We start from the raw sequence: 23597 nt of genomic DNA on the forward strand, positions 1-23597 counted from the left end.
GGTTTTTTCTGTTTCAACCCAAAACAGAACGAAGAAAGACGCGAGTTTGGCAACAAGAGCTATCTGTCAAAGCACCAGAAATGTCGACAGATCGCCCTCATCTAAACTATAAAAACGTTTACGGTTCATAATCAATGTGAACTTTTCCCGGTGGTAAGTTTTGTGGAGAGCTCCGGTGGTTTATCGCGTAGAGTTCGCGAACTAGAAAACGTGCACATCTCTTACAGCAAATTGTAAACGACTGTTCGTTTGTTATTGGTCTTTGATATTTATTCAAAGTGCTTAGGCCACAAATAAATCAGTTGAACGTGCATTACCGTGTTTAACACGATGAGATTTTGTAATGTTGTGAAATAGGAGAAGATGCTCTCTTATGTTGTGAATTTGAGGCGTGGTTAATGTTAATATTGGCTTTTGGGTGTTCACTATTTAGTTCACTAGACTATACAGATGTTTGGACACTTCAAGTATCAATGCGGAGTGGACGTGTTGTGTTAGACAGATCAATGACTAGCTTTATTTTTAACTGTCAACGTGATTACGTTAAGCATTAAAATAATATAAAAGTTATTATGATCAGAAACATTAACTTTTATAATCTTGTACTTGGAAATGGATTTTTGAAATTGCCTTTTTTTTTAGATTTCTTCTTCAGTGGAAGCACAGATCCATAGGCTGACCATGGCCACCCACCCAGCTCTGCTGCCCTTGAGGGAGTTCTGCCCTCTCTACTACCTTCTCGATGCCATCCCTTCTAAAGTCCAGAAAGGTTTCCGTTCGGTCCTGGTCTACTTGACTGCATTGGACAGCAACAGTGATTATATAGCCATTGGCAGCAGCATCGGCATGCTGTACCTTTACTGCCGGAGAGTAAACCAAATGAACAAATACAATTTAGAGGTAAGTCTGCTTAGTGCTTCCTCATTGTTCTGCAGCACTCACTGTTGATCTCATCTGGTTAGGTAGTGTTTTATATCATTTCTTTTAATAGGGCAAATGTGAGGCCATTACTGCAGTGAAATTGCTGAGTTGTTTCGATGATCTTGTGGCTGTCGGGACGGCATCAGGCCGGGTTGCTTTCTTTCAGCTTGTGTCACCATTGGCTGGTAGAAATAAACAGGTACAAATTCATCTCTGATTACACTTTTCAAGTAGCAAGCGTTTCATTAAATAAGTGATTTGGTTTAATTTAACTATGATTATTCACACTATATTGGAATAACTGACTGTTTAATACAACATTTTTACTTTCCTTCTGTGAAATTAAAAGATAAAAATTAAGCATTTACTTTATTTAGGTTTTAACATTAAGGTTTGTGAATGTCCAAAGTGGCCATTTTTTTGTGTCCCTACAAGAAAAAAAAACATAAAGACACACTTATCTACTTGGTCATCAGATTATTGATGAATAAATCTTATTAGTCAATGGACCATGGTGTCACATTTTTTCACATTTCCTATTACAGCTGAGAAGGTTTGATGTTGTGGGCTTGCACAAAAGCACAATTACTGCGTTAGCATGGAGTGCTAATGGCACGAAGCTCTTCTCTGGTGATGATAAAGGGAGGGTGGTCTATTCTGCTGTGGACTTGGATCAAGTAAGACTTTTATAAGCAGTCGAATGAGTCTATTTTAGATATTTGCAGTTAGATGGACAGTATAGTTCTATCTTTCTGTCTGCCTGAAATCTTATTTTGTTTTGCTGACTAATGGCTGAATGTGTGTGTGTGTGTGCATTGGTCTTTTAGGGAGTGTGTAATCCAGTGGTCCTCTTTGAAGAGCCTTCAGCAATAGTTCAGTTGGAATATAGTCAGAAAGTACTTTTGGTTTCTTCCTATCAGCGCTCGATGCTCTTCTACACGCAAGAGCAGTCGCACAATCAGCTGGGCACTAAACCACGTAAAAGGTACAAAACCCTCAGTCCATCTTCACCTAAAAGTATGTCAATTATTGTCAGGGTTGCAGCACTGAGTGTATGCTGAATTCTTGATATCTGGCTTTCTTTTTACAGCAATGGCAAGTTTGGTGCATGTTTCCAACCAGCTCTGTGCAAGCAAAGTGATCTGGTGGTTTACGCAGCCAGGCCAGGGTTGCGTCTGTGGAGGACGGATGTGCGGGGACGTGTCGGGGAGACCCACGTCCTAAAGCCTCTTTTTAATCAGGATATACCTCAGTTTGAGATGTTCCCTCGTTCAGGCCCCAACGGTGGCTACAGACCTTCAGAAAGACAGTTGGGAATGGTCAGCTGCTTCTTGAAGGAGGGATGGGTCCTCAGCTGGAATGAATATAGTGTTTATGTTGTGGACTGTACCAATCAAGTATGAATGCACACTTTGAACCTAAATTATATCTGTAATTGAAATGTTGCCAATGCAAGCTTAATTTGTGCTGTTATTTCATTTGCTCATTAAGGTTATCATCGGAGGATTGGAAAGCAGTGGAGATATTGTGTCTGTGTCATGCACTGAGAATGAAATCTTCATTCTGAAAGGAGATCGGGACATTTTGCGGATCTCAAATTGCCCTGAGGGATTGGTTTCCAACTGTGAGTTGCAGTACTGATGGTGTAATGGCAGTTTTAGTCATGCACTTTGCTCCATCAGCAGTACTCAGATATTAAGGGATAGGAAAAAGCCTCTTTTGCCCTTGGCAGTTTAAAAATTGCAGTGTTTTTACTTAGTCATCCTTTAGGGCTAATTGGTATGAAATTATGAATCGTAGCATGAGTTATGGTTGTTGATGTGTGCCCCTCCTTCTCTCTCAACAAAAAGATGATATTTCAATTCTTAGCAAATAGTTTAGGGATCACTGCGTTTTTTTAATGTTTTGAAGCATCTGTTATACTCATCGAGGCTGCATTTATCTGATTAAAAATACAGTAAAAACAGTATTATTTTCAAATATCATTACATTTTTATATTTACTACACATTTGTATTTTAAACTGTAATTTAGAAATTATTGTAATATGCTGGTGCATAAGAAACATTTCTTATTATTATCTGAAAATACAGCATTTTTCTGAAATAGAAATCTTCTGTAACGTATTAAATGTCTTTGCTGTCGCTTTTGATCAATTTAAAAGGCTAGTTCACCCAAAAATGAAAATTCTGTCATCATTAACTCACTCTCAAGTTGTTCCAGACCTCTATGACTTTCTTCTGATGAACACAAAAGAAGATATTTTGAAGAACGGGAGTAGAAACCAAATAGTTGCTGGTCCCCATGGACTTACATAGAATGTGATTTGTTTTTTTTTAATTAATTAATAAATTGTCCCTTTAATTTTTAAAAGTATAACATTAATAAAAGTATAACTGTCTTTCCAAAAAAAAAACAAAGACCCTAAACTTAAGGTAGCTGCAACCAGTAGCCCCTAAAATGTCACACTAAAAATGTTTTGCTGTAAATTTGCTATGAGAAGATTTCCTATGAAAATGTTCAAATGCTTTTGGCAATTTTTAAAAAAATAATTAGCTTGAAATGCATTTTTAAGTATTGCTTGAGTGCCCACACTCCTTTTAGGGCCATTGTATCTCATATACATATCTTTCTTATGTATTTTTCTCTCAGTATCAGACCACTCCTACCGTTTTACATCTCCTCTTTCCACACCCACTATTTTGCTGCCTCCTAATGGCGCCGTTGAAACCGCTCAGCCAATCAGGACCATGCCCATTATTATAGAGCAGGAGACTCAAGGCAGTCCTAACTCAGAGGAGGTGCATGATGGGGTTGAGGAGTCAGAGGAGATGCAGGAGGAGCAGCATCCTGAAGAATTCAATCATGTGGTAGAGGCTCTGGAGGTGGAAGAGGACTTGGAGCAGCAGAGGGCCAGTTTGGGTACAATGGAGTCCTGCAGCCGCAGCAGCTCAATCACTTCATGGGAGAGTGCGCAGGGCATGTTTACCACCACGGAGGCCTCAGAGCTTTCCTCCAGCCGATACAGCACCATCACCCAAGAAGACTTCCAGCAGGAGCTGGTGGTCAAGGCCATCAAGCTAAAGAAGAAAGCCAAGAGAAGACGGCAGGGTAAGATTATCAGTATCGCATGATGCAGTGTGCAAATTTGATTATATTCCATTCACTGATGTTCTCCATACATTCTTGCAGAGAGTGGGAATCATGTCAACGAGTGCAGCAGCTGGTCAGAGAGCATTTTCAGCCAGGATGGTGCAAGCAGTGACTTTCTAAACACGCCCATGAGCGAGCCTCCTTCAGACCACACCAGTCTCCTGTGCAGCAGCCTCGACCTGCATAGCGCCGGCTCACCAGACCAGGGCGGTTCCGTCTGTGGAGAATCCCACAATTCCGTTGCCTTTCCCATTCTGAGCCCATCAGAAACCTTACAGAGCGAAGAGCCTCGTCAGGATCCACTTAACCAAACACCAGAGACCCTACTGCCTTGCCCTACATCACTGTCATTACAAGACATGGAGTGTGAGGTGTACAGTGAAAATGTGTTTGCAGAAAATGAGCAAATTGCAGCTACGCCTGATGTGGACATGCTGCTGGAATGTACCTTCTCGTACATGCAGGCAGCTGACGAGCAGAACATCATGAAGGAATATGTGAAGGAGAACAAAGACACCTTGAAGGATTCGGAGGAACATTTTAATCAGAGTTTACATGGAGACTTTAATTTGGATTTATCTTATGATCCCATTAGGCCGCTAGGTTACTCTCCGGAACCCGAGCCAACACCATCTAGTGACGAGGAGGATATCTATGCACATGGAGTGCCATCCAGTGCTAGTCTGGGGGATGGGCTGAATGCCCTGAGCTTGCAGAGCTCTTCTGCTAAGCAGAATGAGGACGAAGAGACGCAGCTCCTCAAAGCTGACCAGGTTAGAGAGCTAACCAACTAATAGATCTGTAGTAGATTAGGAGAAAGATACTTGTATAATTTATATAATTTTGTAAAATACACTACCTTTCAGAAATTTATTTGATCAAAAATACGGTAAAACGTGGTATTGAAGGTGGAGAAAGCGCTGGTTATTCCTGCCGGACCTGAGACTCGAACCCACGACCTTTGGGTTACGAGTCCAACTCTCTATCCATTAGATTTACAAAATATCTTCATGGAACATTATCTTTACTTAATATCCTAATGATATTTGGCATAAAAGAAAAATCGATAATTTTGACCCATACATTGTATTGTTGGCTATTGCTACAAATATACCTGTGCTACTTATGACTACTTTTGTGCTCCAGGTTACATATTTCAGCAGTCATTACTCCAGTCTTCAGTGTCACATGGTCCATCAGAAATCATTCTGATATGCTGAGTTGAATCATTTCTTATTATCAATGCCGAAAACAGTTTTTTTTTTTTTTTTTTTTTTTACCTTGACAGTTTTTTGTTGAATGGAAGTTCAAAAGAATACCATTTATTTGAAATAGCAATCTTTTGTAATGTTATAGATGTTTTCACAGTCATATACTGTAAAAGTATGAACAGCAGTATAATGTTCTTAAAAGTCTTTGTGAGAATCACCATATTAAATTATATTTATGCCATGTGTTCTCTGTTTTAATCTCTTTCTTTTTTACTTTTCTATGTTTGAAGTTGGCTGAAAGTTGGATGGGCTACAGTGGGCCTGGTTGTGGCATCCTCAGTCTAGTAGTGACGGACAGATATATCTGGTGTCTGGACTTTAAAGGAGGCCTTTTCTGTAGTGGTCTTCATAATGGTAGCTTGAGCTGGCAGAAGTTTGAGGAAAATGTCCATCAGGTGGCGCTGTCCCCAACAGGTAAGGGGCATAGATTTGTTTTGTTATTAAATAACCTTACAACTGCGTAAACACACATTCGTTTTTGGTGTTCTAGACTAAGCCTTCTCTTGCTGCTGATGTGTTTTCTCAGGCTCATTACTGTGGAAGGTGGAGCAGAAGACCATGACTGCTTACGCTTGCGGGAAAGTCACCATCAAAGGGAAGAGACACTGGTACAAAGCCCTGGACGACACAACGTTTGTAGCACTTGGTGATGACACAGCCTGGATTATTCGCACTAATGGAGACTTGTACATACAGACAGGTGTGGGGGAACAACACACACCATACTGATCTCACATTACAATGACATATTCTACTTAATAATCCTGAAAAGCTTTGAGTAAACCTTGTCGACTTTTAATTCATACTACTTTATATCTATATAAACATTACTCACACACAGTTGCTGTCACTTAACAGAATTGCAAAAATGATTTTCATTATGTTCAGGTTTCCCGTACACACCTACTGTTTGTTCTTGTCACAACATTAGTTGAAACGTTTAAGATGCTCAAATGAACAGAGCAATGTATTGATAGCAGCACAGAGCCTGAGTGTTTACAATTAACCAACAAAATTAACTTGAAAAAATGGTTGAAATTAACCAACAAATGGCTTATTGCTTATTTAGTTGGGATGGAAGAAAGTATTTTAACTTCAAAGATGCTGCACATATCACCAGACCTCAAAGAGACATGTTATTTCACTATGGGACCACTAGAGAGTGCTGTATGTACTTAAAATTACTCATTTATTCACTAGTTAAGTTACCAGGACAGTTCGCCCAAAAAGGAAAATTCAGTAATTGTTTTCTCACCTTTATGTAGTTCCAAACACATGTGACTTTTATTCTCCAATGTAAGACAAATGGAGAAATGCACTAGTTGTTTTTTATACAATTAGTTCCCATGTTGGCTGAGGACATTCAATGATCAAAAATGATCCAATACACCATAAAACTATCATAAAAGTGGTCCATATGACTTGAAAAAGATTGTATTAACTGACAAAACTGATTTATACTGCAGTGTAATTGAATAGAAAAGAGCAACCTCGGTTCCTCCATTTGTGTTGCATAAAAGAAAGAAAATACTGTAAATGGGTGTGTGTGCCCAACTGATGAAACTGTCGTTTTCCTCTAAACTGATAAAATAAATAGTCATCGTGGTATTGTTTTTGCAATTGTAGTTGTTTCCTGCGATCACAAATTGTTTTGCTTTAAAGGAATGTAACTTTGGGTTGGGCTCTGCTTTGGTATTATGTAATAATGAAGAGCATAATCAACTCCTGGTGGCCGTGGCCGTTCCCATAAAGCTTTGTTAAAGCCTTATCATCCCTTTATGACCCCTACCACTCCAGTAGAGGTCATTAGGACTGTGAACATACTGCAAAAAAGTAGCAGTTTGTGGTTTCATTGGGAATGTTAACCATGAAAATATGCATAAATCAGATGGAATACTGTTTCTATATGTGTGTCTTCAGGGTTGAATGTGGACAGGCCATGTGCGCGGTCAGTGAAGGTGGACTGTCCGTGCCCCATGGCGCAGATAGCAGCACGGGGCAGTGTGGTGTGGGCACTGAGTGAGCAGAGGGGCGTGTTTTACAGAGAGGGTCTCAACAGCTACTGTGCAGAGGGGGAGCACTGGAAGTATGACACCGTCAGGTATGTTTGTGAGTGTGGTTTTCTCTTAGCTCATAGCAAATTCACTATAGTAAATAAATAAAGCTATGGTTCTGGTCTGGTTTTACTTCAGCACCAAGATTTTACATTGGACATCAAGTTGCCACATAATGCAGTGTCAGAGTTGTGTCCACCTTATTTTGCAAATCGGAAGTACAGAATGTATAATGTAACAAAAGTATTTGTTTACTACATGTATATTATTTATGTAAACAATGTATGTTATGTATGTTTACATGTTTTCAATAGATTAGTTATGTTTATATATATGTTGCACCAGTTTGACAATTTGATTTATGGCATGCCAGACCTAACATTGCGCTAAGTTAAATAATGTATTTCAAAGCATGTTATTGATGTATATTGTGCATAAATGACCATTTTTATGCTAGCTTTTGCTGTAGAAATAAATGTAAACATTGAGATATGTGTTTATGTGTGTCCATAGTGAGAGCCAAGGTCTGGAACCCATCTGTATTGCTCTTGGTGAGAATAACACAGTCTGGGCATTGGATACCAGTGGCAACTTATGGTTTAGAACAGGGGTCACGGCTAAAAACCCCCAGGGTGAAGATGACCACTGGTGGCAGGTACATATATGTGACATACACATGCACAATACATCCTCTTCTACAGTGGGTCAGATGCGCTGCCTGTATGCTATGTTTAACACCCTTACTGTCGATGAATCGCACATTTTGTGTAAAAATGCTAATTATTCCTAAAGCTTTGTTTCAGATTTGCCAAAACAATGACCATCTTTTTTGTTTTTATTACTTTAATGATTCATTTAGGTGAGCATCACAGACTATGTGGTGTTTGATCAGGGCAGTCTTTTCCAAACTCTGATCCAGGCCACACAGAGTGTCGCCACAGCCACCAGAGCTCCGGTCGAGCGGGTTGCTGAACGTCTGCGCGTGGCTTTCCTTTCCCAGCACTCTCAGTGCCAGCCTAGCCTCATCAGTGTCAACACCAGTGATGTGTGGATTGCTTCTGGACGCAATGAGTTTCATGTTGCCAAAGGCAGCCTCATTGGTATGACGCACTGAGCATGGGAAACATGGTGGCTTAGAACAGAAATATGCTCTGCTATTGCTATTGAAATTGTAGTTATTTTATAGTGATGTTAATGCTAACATCTTAATGCAGGGACATTTTGGAAAAGTATTGTACCCCGAGGAACAGCTTCTGCCACTAAATGGGCCTTTGTGTTCTCCTCTGCTGTTCCAGCTAAAGAGGGTATGTAGAAATCCTGTCTTCCTCTTCACATTGTGCAGTATCTGTTGTCATGCAGAAAGCAATTAAATATTATTATACACAATTAAACTCTCGCTGATGTCTCCACAGGGAGTTTCCTATGGTTAGGTCAGAGCAGGAAAGACCTGTTCTGTATTTGGGACCAAGATCTCCAGATGCGGCCCTTCACCATACAGTTTCCCCCAGACGTAGAGATGGTGCATCTCTCTGCCTGCCGTGACGCTCTGTGGGGTTTAGATTACTATGGTCGTGTCCACATCCGCACTTTATCAGCCAGTTGCTCCACAGGAATGCACTGGACATTGCTGGACCTCAGCCAGCTTGGTGAGAGAATTTTCTTTCCATTGACAATAGATTTATCAGTGGATCACATGCCGGCTAAATTTAAACTCTTGTAATGTGAGAACACCCAGAAAATTTGGAGGAAAATAATATAATAATGCATTTGTGGCATTGTTTTCATGAAAATGAAGCACCCCCCATTCTTATTACCTGTTTTTTGCCATCGGTATCATCAGTAGTAAAACAAATATGATCATTATTACTTTACAATTTAAATAATAGTTTTTTTTTTCTATTGCATAAATGAAAATTAGATTTTTCTTTACATTATGATACAAAAGTTTGGGATAGGCAAGATGTTGCTCACCAGGGCTACATTTATTTGAGGTAAAATCAACATTGAAACTCATCAACATTGATGAACACTGAAATGCATCACAATTTCTACAAAAATATTAAATTTTTCAGCTCTGCCATTAGAAGAATGAATAAAAACAATAAAAACAAATTAAATATATTTTATTTAAATTTATATATATATATTTATTTATTTATTTATTTATTTATTTATTTAAATAAAATATTTCAATTTTTTTTTTTTTTTTTTTTTTATTCTTCTAATGGCAGAGCTGAATTTTCAGCAGCCATTACTTCATTCTTCAGTGATTATTTATTATATTATTATTATGCACTAGTTGTGAAGCTTAATATTTTTGTAGAAATTGTGATGCATTTCAGTGTTCATCAATGTTGATGAGTAGAAAGTTCAAAATAACAGCATTTATTTGATTTGGATTTTCTTTTTTGTAAAAAATGTCTCAAAGATTTTACTGTTACTTTTGATCAATGCTTGCTGAATAAAAGTATTAATTGAACATAATGGTAATGAGAATTTGTGGGGGGTGATGCTTTTATTTCCATGAAAATAAAGCAGCAGTGCAAAAATACATTTTTATTTAGTTGTTTGTTTATGTATTTACTTACTTGCTTACGTTGGGGTGAAATTTGACCTGGACATATTCAACATGTTATGTAAGATTCACCCAATCAGTTTATTTTTTTTTACTAATTTTACTAATAACTAAAAATGATCCTTACAAAAAGGTTTTCGGATGATTTCAGTGATTTCTTCTTTTTTTGTTTGTTTGTTTGCATTCACTCACGTATGCATTGGATAGCACTTAATAGTCATCCTTATGATGTATCTGACACATGATTTACAGTAAATAATTTGCTCCTCAAGGTCTCAAGTGCTGTATACACAGGTCATGTGTGACAGAATAACGCATGGTGGGCATACCTTTCTGAGGACCCTCTCCTGTTTCTCCTAGTTCAGATTACCATGTCTCCTGGCTGTCCACATGGTCTGTCGCTGACCTACTTCTGACATATTCACGCATAACCAGCCCACTCCCACTTCCACAGAAGCGATACTCCTACTAAACACACATATCTTTCACTTTCATGTCTTGGTTTCCATTTCTTGGAATCTTGAGCTTCCAGCTGGTTTTATGTATCAAAACCGGCTGTTGCTAGGGGTGCTGTTTATATTTTTAATTCAAGCAGGTGGTTCTTGTGTAACACATGTTTTGTAATAAAGCCAGTAAGCTAACTATCAAAGGTCATGAGAGGAAGAGATCAGTCCTTTAGTATTGAATTTTGCAGTGATTAGGCTTTAGGAATGCATTAAATGCACATTTAATCAGTGAATTTGGTAACAAGACACAAGTTCACAATCTCCCAAATGCAATCAGTGCAGCTTTCCGCTGAAATGACAATGCAGGCTGATCTAATCTGATTACATCAGACATATTTTAATTACACGGCTTGTCAATAGAAGGCATTTGTTTATGGAGCACAAGTGTGTGTGTGTTTTGTGTCTGTGTGTGTGCGTGTGTTTGTGATGTGACAGGATGGAGATACAAATAAGCAAAGCCATGTGATGGAACAGCTGTAGCCCTGTCCGTCTCGGGTTGTTTTTGTATGAGCGGCAATGTGAAAGCTGAGTCTGGGGCTAGTCCTAGATCTACGGGCATTTTTAGATCGGGTACAGATGGGCACATGATGTTTTCAGGATTTTTAGACTTATCTCAGTGAGTGTTATTGGAGTTCATCAGGTTTAATGAAGCATCTTGAATTATTGGTTCTTTAGAGTCTAAATGAGTCTCATGAAGCTTGTTTTGTTTTACGTGTCCTCAATGAGTTGTCTCGTTTCAGGAAAACTCTTAAAATGCTACAGCAGGAAAACACTAATGGCTTAGAAAAAGGCCATCCAATGAACCGAAGCATCAGCTTTGCTTTATCTTGTTCTGTTGGTAATGAATCAGCACAGTGTGTAAAGAGCTCTTGCGGACAAAGGCCACGGGTGTGACAACATCTAAGTATCTATTGTTTTCATTCATTGTGTTCATCAAGCCCTCACAAATTTTTTATTTATTGTTCATTGATTTGGTAGATAGGTATGTTTCGTACTATCTAACTCAGCGAAAGAATGTTAAACAGCACATCAATATGTAGAAAAAGTCGATTTTCTGTTTTTCAGTTTTGCTTTAGGTGACTACATTTAATTCATACAACTAAATATTGAAGTAGGTGGCATCTGCAAAAATAATAATAATAATAATAAATCAAATTTTTCTAACCACTTTTTTTAGCTGTTATTTATTTGAAAACCAGAAAGAGTCCAAATACTTTTATCTTAATTTTTTTTATCTAACAGTTCTGTATATATATTTATATATACACTAACATTCAAAAGTTTTGGGTCGGTAAGATTTTTAAATATGTTGCTTATGATCGACAATGCTGCATTTATTTGATCAAAAATACAGTAAAAACTGTAATATTGTGAAATATTATTACAATTTAAATGAAGTTTTTTCTATTTTAACATATTTTAAAATGTAAATTATTCCTGTGATGGCAAAAGCTGAATTTTCAGCATTACTCCAGTCTTCAGTGTCACGTGATTCTTCAGAAGTTATTCTAATATGCTGACTATGGTGCTTAAGAAACATTTCTTCTTATTATAAATGTAGTATAAATGTACTTTTGCTTTGTAGAAACCATTATTTTAGAACAGCATTTGTTAATAATAGCATTTGTAAATACATTTTTGTAACATTATAAATGTTTTACTTTTCAGTTCAATTCATCCTTGCTGCATAAGTGTTCATTTCTTTCAATAAATAAATAATCTTACTGACCAAAATTTTGAGAGGTAGTGTAAATATTAAATAGCGTGTTTTGATAATATATATTGTTTAGTACAGTGGTTTTCAAACCTGTCCTACAAGTACCCCTTTCCTGCGCATTTTGTATGTCTCCCTTATCCGACACACCTGATTCAACTCATCAGCTCGTTAATAGAGACTGCAAGACTTGAATTGGGTGTGTCTGACAAGGGAGACATACAAAATGTGCAGGAAAGGGGTGCTTGTAGGACAGGTTTGAAAACCACTGGCTTAGTAGATATGTAATCATACTGCAAAATGAGCACCGTCATGGAAAGTGTGGCAGACGATATGAGCTGTAAAAGGAGAGAACGTATGCTGGTGTATCGCATGTTATGTTAAGGTTTGCTGAGAACTCAAAGTTCTCAACAAAGCCCTTATGACGTATAAATGTAATTTCAAGGTTTCCCTATCATATCATAGTGTACAGACAAGACTTCTGTACAGTTCTAGATCCCACCCCCCCACAGTCCTACTGCTCCCTAAAGAGTCTGGAAAAATGGCCCTGGATGGTGTACTGTAGAGCTTAACTCAAGGTCACAGTCCATTTTTTCAGTCACTCTCAGATAGATTGTGATGGCTGAACATTTCCAGGCACAGTGAGGCATTTAAGGAATTTCGAGACATTAAAAGTGTATTAAAAATTAACCTTTAAAAACTTTTGTGTGTAACTTATCTCATGTAGTTCACACACATAAATGACCAATCATATGGTTTATTGATTAAAGCTGCTATTTTCTAAGTATTTTCCTTTAGTCTTACATTAATGTAATGTTCATTCTCTGAACCTCTCATGTGCCAGTCATATTTCACTGGAATCACTTTTGCTCTTTCTGTTACTCCCTCACAGGACACGTGAAGTTTCTCAGTTTGTCTTGTGGCAGTCAGAATGTTTGGGCATGTGATAGTAATGGAATGGTGTATTTTCGGGTTGGAACACAACCTTTGAACCCCAGCATGATGCTCCCTGCCTGGATCTGCATCGAATCTCCCGAACAGGTAAACAAGCTTGACATGACTGGTACTGCCTGCTAAATGCTCACTGTAATGTAGGTTCAGCTCATACACAAGCCTACGTCCAGTTAAATACTCTAATGTTCAAAAGTTTGGGGTCAGTAAGATTTATTTTAAATAAATTAATACTTTAATACATTACCTTGATCAAAATTGAAAATAATTTTTTTGTCACCTTTGATTCAAAAAGAATCAAAGGTGACAAAAAACTAAATGGATTGGGTTTTTCCACAAAAATATTAAGCAGCACAACTGTTTTCAACATTGATAATAAAAATAAATATTTCTTGAGCAGAAAATCAGCATATTGGAATGATTTCTGAAGGCTCATGTGACACTGAAGGCTGGAGTAATGGCTGCTTTGCCATCACAGGAAGTAAATTTGAAAATATATTAAAATAGAAAACAGTTATTTTAAATTGTAATAATATATCAGTATTACAGTTTCTACTGTATTGGTGTGCAAAAGAGGGACTTTCAAAAACATTAAAACATCTTACTGACTCCAAACTATTGAACAATTATCAAACTATTATCATAATTCATGTGAAACTACTATCAAGTTCAATGTCCTCAAATTCTAAAGAAAAAACATCTGACCGTCCGAATACTGATTCCATACTGAAATTCTTGTTTACAGTAACAATTTTTTTTGATGAAGCGTTCCTACCATGACCAGTGAGGGAAAATTTGGCCCTTGGAATACACCATGTGATTATTCCACCAACCTTATGCACTTTTCTTATTCTCATGTGTTATTTGAGCAGCCTGCTGGCCTTCATCTGGTTAAAATTCAGACGAGTCCTAATGACCGCATGCTGTGGGCGCTGGACAACAGAGGCAATGTGCATGTGCGCGTCGGCATCACTGAGGAGATGCCTGTTGGAACTGCCTGGGAGCACATTCCTGGTATACCTTCATTACATAATCTCATCTGCTGTTTTTAATATTCTTGTATTCAGACATTATTATTCTTCAACTCATTTTCATACAAACCCGATTCCAAAAAAGTTGGGACACTGTACAAATTACGAATAAAAAAGGAATGCAATAATTTACAAATCTCATAAACTTATTTTATTCACAATAGAATATAGATAACATATCAAATGTTGAAAGTGAGACATTTTGAAATGTCATGCCAAATATTGGCTCATTTTGGATTTCATGAGAGCTACACATTCCAAAAAAGTTGGGACAGGTAGCAATAAGAGGCCGGAAAAGTTAAATGTACATATAAGGAACAGCTGGAGGACCAATTTGCAACTTATTAGGTCAATTGGCAACATGATTGGGTATAAAAAGAGCCTCTCAGAGTGGCAGTGTCTCTCAGAAGTCAAGATGGCAAGAGGATCACCAATTCCCCCAATGCTGCGGCGAAAAATAGTGGAGCAATATCAGAAAGGAGTTTCTCAGAGAAAAATTGCAAAGAGTTTGAAGTTATCGTCATCTACAGTGCATAATATCATCCAAAGATTCAGAGAATCTGAAACGATCTCTGTGCGTAAGGTTCCAGGCCGGAAAACCATACTGGATGCCCGTGATCTTCGGGCCCTTAGACGGCACTGCATCACATACAGGAATGCTACTGTAATGGAAATCACAACATGGGCTCAGGAATACTTCCAGAAAACATTGCCGGTGAACACAATCCACCGTGCCATTCGCCGTTGCCGGCTAAAACTCTATAGGTCAAAAAAGAAGCCATATCTAAACATGATCCAGAAGCACAGGCGTTTTCTCTGGGCCAAGGCTTATTTAAAATGGACTGTGGCAAAGTGGAAAACTGTTCTGTGGTCAGACAAATCAAAATTTTAAGTTCTTTTTGTTAAATTTGGGACACCATGTCATCTGGACTAAAGAGGACAAGGACAACCCAAGTTGTTATCAGCGCTCAGTTCAGAAGCCTGCATCTCTGATGGTATGGGGTTGCATGAGTGCGTGTGGCATGGGCAGCTTACACATCTGGAAAGGCACCATCAATGCTGAAAGGTATATCCAAGTTCTAGAACAACGTATGCTCCCATCCAGAGACGTTGTCTCTTTCAGGGAAGACCTTGCATTTTCCAACATGACAATGCCAGACCACATACTGCATCAATTACAACATCATGGCTGCGTAGAAGGAGGATCCGGGTACTGAAATGGCCAGCCTGCAGTCCAGATCTTTCACCCATAGAAAACATTTGGCACATCATAAAGAGGAAGATGCGACAAAGAAGACAGTTGAGCAACTAGAAGCCTGTATTAGACAAGAATGGGACAACATTCCTATTCCTAAACTTGAGCAACTTGTCTCCTCAGTCCCCAGACGTTTGCAGACTGTTATAAAAAGAAGAGGGGATGCCACACAGTGGTAAACATGGCCTTGTCCCAACTTTTTTGAGATGTGTTGATGCCATGAAATTTAAAATAAACTTATTTTTCCCTTAAAATTATACATTTTCTCAGTTTAAACATTTGATACGTCATCTATGTTGTATTCTGAATAAAATATTGAAATTTGAAACTTCCACATCATTGCATTCTGTTTTTATTCACAATTTGTACAGTGTCCCAACTTTTTTGGAATCTGGTTTGTAGATGTTTAATTAGAGTAGGAACTTGTTTGACTGGTCGTTGGTTCAAGTTTGTTTGTTTTTTTTTGTTTTTTTCTCCAAATTGTAGGACTACAGGCAAGTCAACTGGTTCTAAGTACGAGGACCGCTTGGGTTCGCCTTTATAATGGTGAAGTGGCTCGTCGATACGGCATTACAGAGAAGAACCCAGCTGGAGACTACTGGAAGAAGATCCCAGGACTGGTCAGCTGGCTTGCAGGTGAGTGTTTAAAATCAGTTAATGATAAAATGAACATCTGCACACGTAAATGATAAAAACTGACCTAGTAGCTGTCTTTTGCAGTGACACCTATGGATGAACTGTGGGCAGTTGCTCCTGCTGGTGCTCTCAACCAGCGCCTTACCAAGACTCTGCAAAACTATAGGAGCAAAAACCATGGTAACGCAGGTTCTCTGAGTGGAGAGGAGCTGGAGGAAGAGTGGGAGGTGATTTAGATGCCACTAATTGTGTCAAAGCATCCCAGAATCACTGTTCTGTGAAATTTCTTTCTAGGCACTTTACTAATTTCTTCATAAAGGAGTAGTTCACCTACAAAAATTTAAATTCTGTCATTTACTCACCCTTATGTTATGAGTATGTTACGTTCTATTGAAACCTTTCTGAGGGTTTTTTTTTAAATACCTTGTGCACCTTGTGACTTCAAATTTTTTACCCATTTTGTTTTATCCAGCACATTACTTATTAAGTTTTAATATCCACATACACGGTTAGATCGGTTAGTTTTTAATTCATGTTAATTTAAGAAGGAGGTTTCGTTTATACAATATTATTCAAAAGTTTGGGTTCAGTAAGATTTTTTTATTTTATATTATTTTTTAAGATGTTAATACTGTTGAGCAAGGATGCATTGAAGTGATCAAAAGTGACAGTAAAGACATTTCTGATGTTACAAAAGATTCCAAATATTTATTTCCCTTTTATCTTTCTGTTCATCAAACAGTCCTGAAACCAAATCTATCGAGGTTTCCTCAATTTTTAAGCAGCACATCTGTTTTCAACATTGATAATAAAAATAAATGTTTATTGAGCAGCAAATCAGCATATTAGAATGATTGCTGAAGGATCATGTGACGCTAAACAAAAGTAATGGCTGCCAAAAATCCCGCTTTGCCATCACAGGAATGTTACATTTTCAAATGTATTAAAAATGAACAAACAATTATTTTAAATTGTAATAATATTTCAGAATATTACCGTTTTACTGTGTTTTTTGATCAAATAAATGCTGCATTGTTGAGCTTAAGAGACTTTCATTAATAATAATAATAATAATTAAAATCATACCAACTTTTGAATGGTAGTGTATACTAAGGCACTTTGCTCACAAAATAGGGAAATGTTTAATGTTAATCTGTTTATAGCTATGATATACTGCTTTAGGAGGTAGATTATGTAAATATCGCTTATTTGACCAAACACGTTTTATTATCATTATAGGTACAGGAAATATACACTCACCTAAAGGATTATTAGGAACACCATACTAATACTGTGTTTGACCCCCTTTCGCCTTCAGAACTGCCTTAATTCTACGTGGCATTGATTCAACAAGGTGCTGAAAGCATTCTTTAGAAATGTTGGCCCATATTGATAGGATAGCATCTTGCAGTTGATGGAGATTTGTGGGATGCACATCCAGGGCACGAAGCTACCGTTCCACCACATCCCAAAGATGCTCTATTGGGTTGAGATCTGGTGACCGTGGGGGCCATTTTAGTACAGTAACTCATTGTCATGTTCAAGAAACCAATTTAAAATGATTCGAGCTTTGTGACATGGTGCATTATCCTGCTGGAAGTAGCCATCAGAGGATGGGTACATGGTGGTCATAAAGGGATGGACATGGTCAGAAACAATGCTCAAGTAGGCCGTGGCATTTAAACGATGCCCAATTGGCACTAAGGGGCCTAAAGTGTGCCAAGAAAACATCCCCCACACCATTACACCACCACCACCAGCCTGCACAGTGGTAACAAGGCATGATGGATCCATGTTCTCATTCTGTTTACGCCAAATGCTGACTCTACCATCTGAATGTCTCAACAGAAATCGAGACTCATCAGACCAGGCAACATTTTTCCAGTCTTCAACCGTCCAATTTTGGTGAGCTCGTGCAAATTGTAGCCTCTTTTTCCTATTTGTAGTGGAGATGAGTGGTACCCGGTGGGGTCTTCTGCTGTTGTAGCCCATCCGCCTCAAGGTTGTGCGTGTTGTGGCTTCACAAATGCTTTGCTGCATACCTCGGTTGTAACGAGTGGTTATTTCAGTCAAAGTTGCTCTTCTATCAGCTTGAATCAGTCGGCCCATTCTCCTCTGACCTCTAGCATCAACAAGGCATTTTCGCCCACAGGACTGCCGCATACTGGATGTTTTTCCCTTTTCACACCATTCTTTATAAACCCTAGAAATGGTTGGCGTGAAAATCCCAGTAACTGAGCAGATTGTGAAATACTCAGACTGGCCCGTCTGGCACCAACAACCATGCCACGCTCAAAATTGCTTAAATCACCTTTCTTTCCCATTCTGACATTCAGTTTGGAGTTCAGGAGATTGTCTTGACCAGGACCACACTCCTAAATGCATTGAAGCAACTGCCATGTGATTGGTTGATTAGATAATTGCATTAATGAGAAATTGAACAGGTGTTCCTAATAATCCTTTAGGTGAGTGTATGCTACAATATAGTTCAGACTAACAAACACGAGGGCATTTGGAAAGGCAAGGTGTTCTGATTGTTATGTGAAAGGGAACTAGGCATAAGTTGGCTTTAGTTGAAGAAGGGATTCAGCTTTATCTGTAAATACACTTGTTAAATACTTGACAGGAGTAAAATCATGGTAGCATTTGGCACATATCTGTGAGTGGTATAGAGAGCATGGTCTCTGACTTGCCTCTGTCTACACTTTAGTGACTTTTTGGAGTTTAATGTGAGGTATTTTAAAAGGATTGTTTGACTCTTCACTCTTAAAACAGAAACCATTTGAACTTACTACTTGGTTGATAGAATCTATCATAGTCTGTTATTGAAAAATACTGTATATTAATGCTGGACGAGCATTCTTCATATACGTCCATATAAAGAACGCATCTTGAGTAATCTACCATAGATATCTAAATATAAATTCAGTGCTATGTCCGATGTTTCATTTTCTCTCCTTTATCTTTAGTGTCTGACTGTGAAGTGTTTGTAAATCTTCCTTTTTGAGATTTTGACACCTCAGTAATGCATCATATGCAGATAGATTTAAATGACCATGTATGCATTGCTGCAAGTTGTTTTAGTTATTGTTACATTTGCCATTGTTTTGGCCTGTTCTTTCCCACTAGTTTCAGTTGTGCACTTAGACCATATTGTAAATCAGATTAAAGTGATAAATGTGGTACACTGGACATGTAATGCTAAGCCAGTGTGGTTTAAGTGGTGATGCAGCTTAATGTGAACTCGCATATTAAACTATGCGGTCTTTACTCCATGCTTAGTCATGACAAACTTACAAATAAAATGTTTACAGAAAGTGTCTGCATTTTGTGGTTTATTTGCAACAATGTGATATTACAGATGATGTACTCTCCAAATGTTCAGATGCACTTGATTTTACACTACTGTTCAAACATTATGCTTTTTAAAAGGAAATGAATGCTTTTAAATTCATCAAAAGTGACAGTAAGTTCATTTATGTTTTCAATAAATGCTATTCTTTCATTTAAGAATCCTGAAAAAAAGTGTCATGGTATCAGTTCTCACAAAAATACTAAGCAGCACAACTGAAAGAAGTTATTTTAAAATTGTAATACTATTCCACAATATTTCTAACTGTACCTTTAATCAAATAGTTGCTGCCCACAAGAGACTTGTTTTAAAACTATTGAAAAATCTAAGCAACCCCAAACATTTGGAGAGTAGTGTTTGTATATCATGAGCTTCTGCTCAGATGCTTAATGCTTATGCTTAAAGGCTTGAAATCAATATATAAAGGCAAATTTAAACTGCATGGATATTTATTTACACTTTGCAACTAGTGTTTTTTTTTATTTTTGTGACGAATTAAACCAAAGTGTTTTTTTTTTTTTTTTTAAAGCCAACAAATTCCCAGCATAGGAACCCCTTTGTCTTTAAAAATGATCCCATGAAGTTGCCTGCATGTCCCATGCAAAGAGTGAAGAGGAGCTTTGAAACTCAGAAGCTCAAATGTGATAGTTTGATCGCTTTCTTACTGCAAATATTTTAATTAGTGTAATTAGTTCATCCTAAAATGAAGAAAATCATATTAAAGATTAGTATAGCCAATATGTTCAGACATTTCACAGTGTTCATATGAAGACAGAGAGGATGTCTTGTGATTTTTGTTTCATAAAACCCAAGATGAGCCTTGAATGAACTGAATCCGAGAAAATTAAGCTCCAAGGCAACAAATGCAAAAAATAATATATTTGAATAATTTCACAGTGTCTTTCACAATGCGACATTACAACACCAAACTATTCACATATTTACAGAGCTTTCCACATACACTCAAACCTGAATATTTCAAGAAAGAATTGAGTCAAATAATGTACTTTATTAAATTTCCAGTTGCGCACTTTAAGCTTGATCCAGTCTGAAGTCCAGGGGTTTAAGTGAGTCCAGCTGGTCTGTGGCAATGGACTGGCTGAGCTTCTGCATGGCCTGAACGAATAGCGAAGGAGGTGATGAACCAGAAAGCCACTGGAAGGCCTGCTCTCCTATGAGCGCCCTCCACACATCGCTACTGTCCTGCAACTGTCTCTTCATCCTGAAGCGGAATGTGGGCATGAATAAAATGAGGTAGCCGAGGCAGATGCGCTTCGTCCGCATATCAAAGTCACTCTGGCAGATCTGGCTGAGTAAGCAGTCTAGGGGGGTGTTCCCTGTCAGGTCCGTTACGTAAGGACACGCGCCATGACCCAGCAACAGTACCAAGCACTCGGGACGCAGCAGATCACACGCGAGATGCAGCGCGGTTTTGCTGCCGTCGGTGTGGACGCATCCGTGACGGTTCAGGTAGCTCCGTCTCTCGCAGTCTGTGAGGTCTTTAATGGTGGCCATGATCATTTTCAGGATGTTGATGCGGTTGTAGCGGACGGCTATGGCCAGGTGCGGTGTGGTGGACGCCTGACAGCAGCAGAAGCTTCTGCTGGGCATCTCCAGAGCGCGTATGGAGAACCTCTTGAGTAAATAACGCGCGTACTGCTGGTGATCATGTACCAGCGCGTACAGAAACGCCTCTGACGGGGAGTACGCGCACGCCTGTCCGTCATCTTCCCAGTGAAACACCTCCATTGTCCGCATGTCCTCCAGGACCCACACCGGCAAGCGGTCCCGTACAGCCTGATAAAATGCAAATGAGGATTTTTGGCATTGTTTCGGGGATTTATAATCCGCGCGGCTCTCGTACATCCCCAGATCCAAAGGCATCGTGAGTTCCGCTGTTATAATAAACGATTTTGGGGGGCTGTTTGGATTTAAAATGACGATTTAACGGCTTTTACGTGGATATTCAGTGCAGCCAGAGCTGATGTTGAAACATCTGTGAGAATATAAATGCGTAACACAAAAGGCCAGACGGAATAATAAATGTAAAACAAGGCGGTAATCTCGTACGATAGTGTCTAAAACCGTTCACCCGCCTTCAAACCCCACAACAAACTCAGCCGAGAGTTTATATACGATGGGCAGCCCGTGTTGGTTTGCGCCTATCGCTGCGCTCTTTGCCACTGGACGCTGGCGCACGTCACCAGGGTACAAAGTGCCTCCAACTTCTCCTTATTAGTGAAGAACACGTGTGTGCGTGTGTTTGGGCGCTATCGAGTGACCCTCGCGCATTCAGTACATTCAGCGCGAGACTTGTTACATAATATTTCACAGACCGAGCCATGCGCTCTTTGCACGGGGTGATCTACATGATCTGTTTATTATGGCAACCTGTAAACGTTTATTGCTATGGGTGAACAATTAAGTGTGTTTCCTTGAGGTTATATAATTGTATATATGCACAATTAAGAATTTTATTTATTTATTTTTTGAAGTTAAGAGATTTTTGAAGAAATAAAGGATAAAGTAAGTCTAAGTTAAAAATAAAATCGGTCGACTATCAGACTGAACTGCAGTCAGTAGTCAAGTGGAGCTTCATGAAAAGGGATGATTGAAATGTACTGAGGAACACGTGCGCCATCTAGCGGATAAGTATTATGATTGTATTTTTTCCCAGAAAAAAAAAAGTTAGTTTATCATTTAAAGTTTTATTAGTTTGATGATGATGATGATGGTTATTATTATTAAAAACGAACAGTTTCTGCAAATCCTGGATGCTTAAATCTGTTTAAAACCATATCAGTTTATCTCCAATCAGGTGATCAGATGAATCATAATCATGTAATAACATGTAATTACTGCATAGACATATTACTGCAAAAATTGTACTGTTTGGATTTGGCAGGTGTTTAGATTTAATTATTCAGAATATTAAATACATTTTACACTACACAAATTAATTTGCTGCTGTGTGCTGTTTTGATGCTGTTCATCCCACTAGTGTTCAGGGTCTCAGAGGGATCTCACCACATTTGCAATAAAAATGATTATAAATTTGTTTTGAGATGCTACCAGTGTTGGGGAAATTTACTTTTAAAAGTAATGCTTTACAATATTTTGTTACTCACTAAAAAAGTAACTATTTGCATTACTTTTATGAAAAGTAATGTGTTAAACGTAATTAAACGTGTTACATTACTTTTGCATTACATTTTCTCACCTGGGCTGGGCTTGCTAGCAAAATGATAACAATAACACTCTTATTTCAGCTGTAATCCAAAGATTGCGGGTTCGAGTCTCGGGCCGGCAGGGATTGTAGGTGGGGGGAGTGAATGTTCAGCGCTCTCTCCACCCGCAATACCACGACTGAGGTGCCTTTGAGCAAGGCACTGAACCCCCAACTGCTCCCCAGGCGCCGCAGCATAAATGGCTGCCCACTGCTCCGGGTGTGTGTTCACGGTGTGTGTGTGTTCACTGCTGTGTGTGTGCACGTTGGATGGGTTAAATGCAGAGCACGAATTCCGAGTATGGGTCACCATACTTGGCAGTATGTCACTTCACTTCACACACACACAAATGTGATGTTTAACTAAGTGTCACTTCACTTCACACTAAACTGTGATGTTTATGACTGAACATAACTAAAATGTGATGTTCATTTTTGCTTATCCATATGGTTGAATTGGCCCATCAAAGGTCCGCCGTGAGAATTAATACATAAAGTATATTTGTATTTAACAGATTTGAACATATTATTGCAATTTTGGTTTTGAGCAGGTAAATTGAGTAAATGCATGTTTAGTCTGGAACTTCAATAACCATCATGTTTACACAAATGCACACGCCTCTGCACTTACTCCCGAATTCTCTCAACGTGGAAACGAGAGATCTCAATCAATATACGGTAAACAAAGTAACTTTTGATTCAGATATTTTGTTTTAAATTGAAAAGTAATGTGTTACTTTACTAGTTACTTGAAAAAAAAGTAATCTGATTATGTAACTCAGGGTACTTGTAATGCGTTACCCCAACACTGGATGCCACCACATACACAAAGAAACACAATGTGGACTTGGCATGACAAAAAAATGATACCTATATATAAATAATAAAGGTTGTGTAGTGCTACAGGCACAGATGTCCTGATGACTTAGTAGTCTTTGGACAGATGTACCTCA

General features: G+C 38.4%; 2 protein-coding genes across 2 annotated transcripts; one reads left to right on the forward strand and one right to left on the reverse strand.

Moving 5' to 3' along the window:
* Nucleotides 1–19388, forward strand: LOC306886454 (tectonin beta-propeller repeat-containing protein 2-like). The gene is made up of 20 exons (XM_079443562.1): nt 1–153; nt 643–900; nt 992–1120; nt 1467–1598; nt 1749–1906; nt 2012–2318; nt 2413–2545; nt 3573–4031; nt 4113–4846; nt 5575–5758; nt 5871–6044; nt 7265–7445; nt 7912–8053; nt 8258–8498; nt 8613–8702; nt 8811–9044; nt 13086–13234; nt 14017–14158; nt 15917–16066; nt 16151–19388. Exons 2-20 carry the CDS (start codon nt 682–684, stop codon nt 16300–16302), a joined length of 4110 nt encoding a protein of 1369 aa, XP_079299688.1. The 5' UTR covers nt 1–153; nt 643–681; the 3' UTR covers nt 16303–19388.
* A 523-nt stretch (nt 19389–19911) lies between these two features.
* LOC306886033 (ankyrin repeat domain-containing protein 9-like) lies at nt 19912–22168 on the reverse strand. The gene has a single exon (XM_079442890.1). The coding sequence runs from the start codon at nt 21300–21302 to the stop codon at nt 20451–20453; it is 852 nt and encodes a 283-aa protein (XP_079299016.1). The 5' UTR covers nt 21303–22168; the 3' UTR covers nt 19912–20450.
* Nucleotides 22169–23597: the final 1429 nt, after the last annotated feature.

This window comes from Barbus barbus, assembly GCF_936440315.1.
Source record: "Barbus barbus genome assembly, chromosome: 20".
NCBI classification, from domain to species: domain Eukaryota; kingdom Metazoa; phylum Chordata; class Actinopteri; order Cypriniformes; family Cyprinidae; genus Barbus; species Barbus barbus.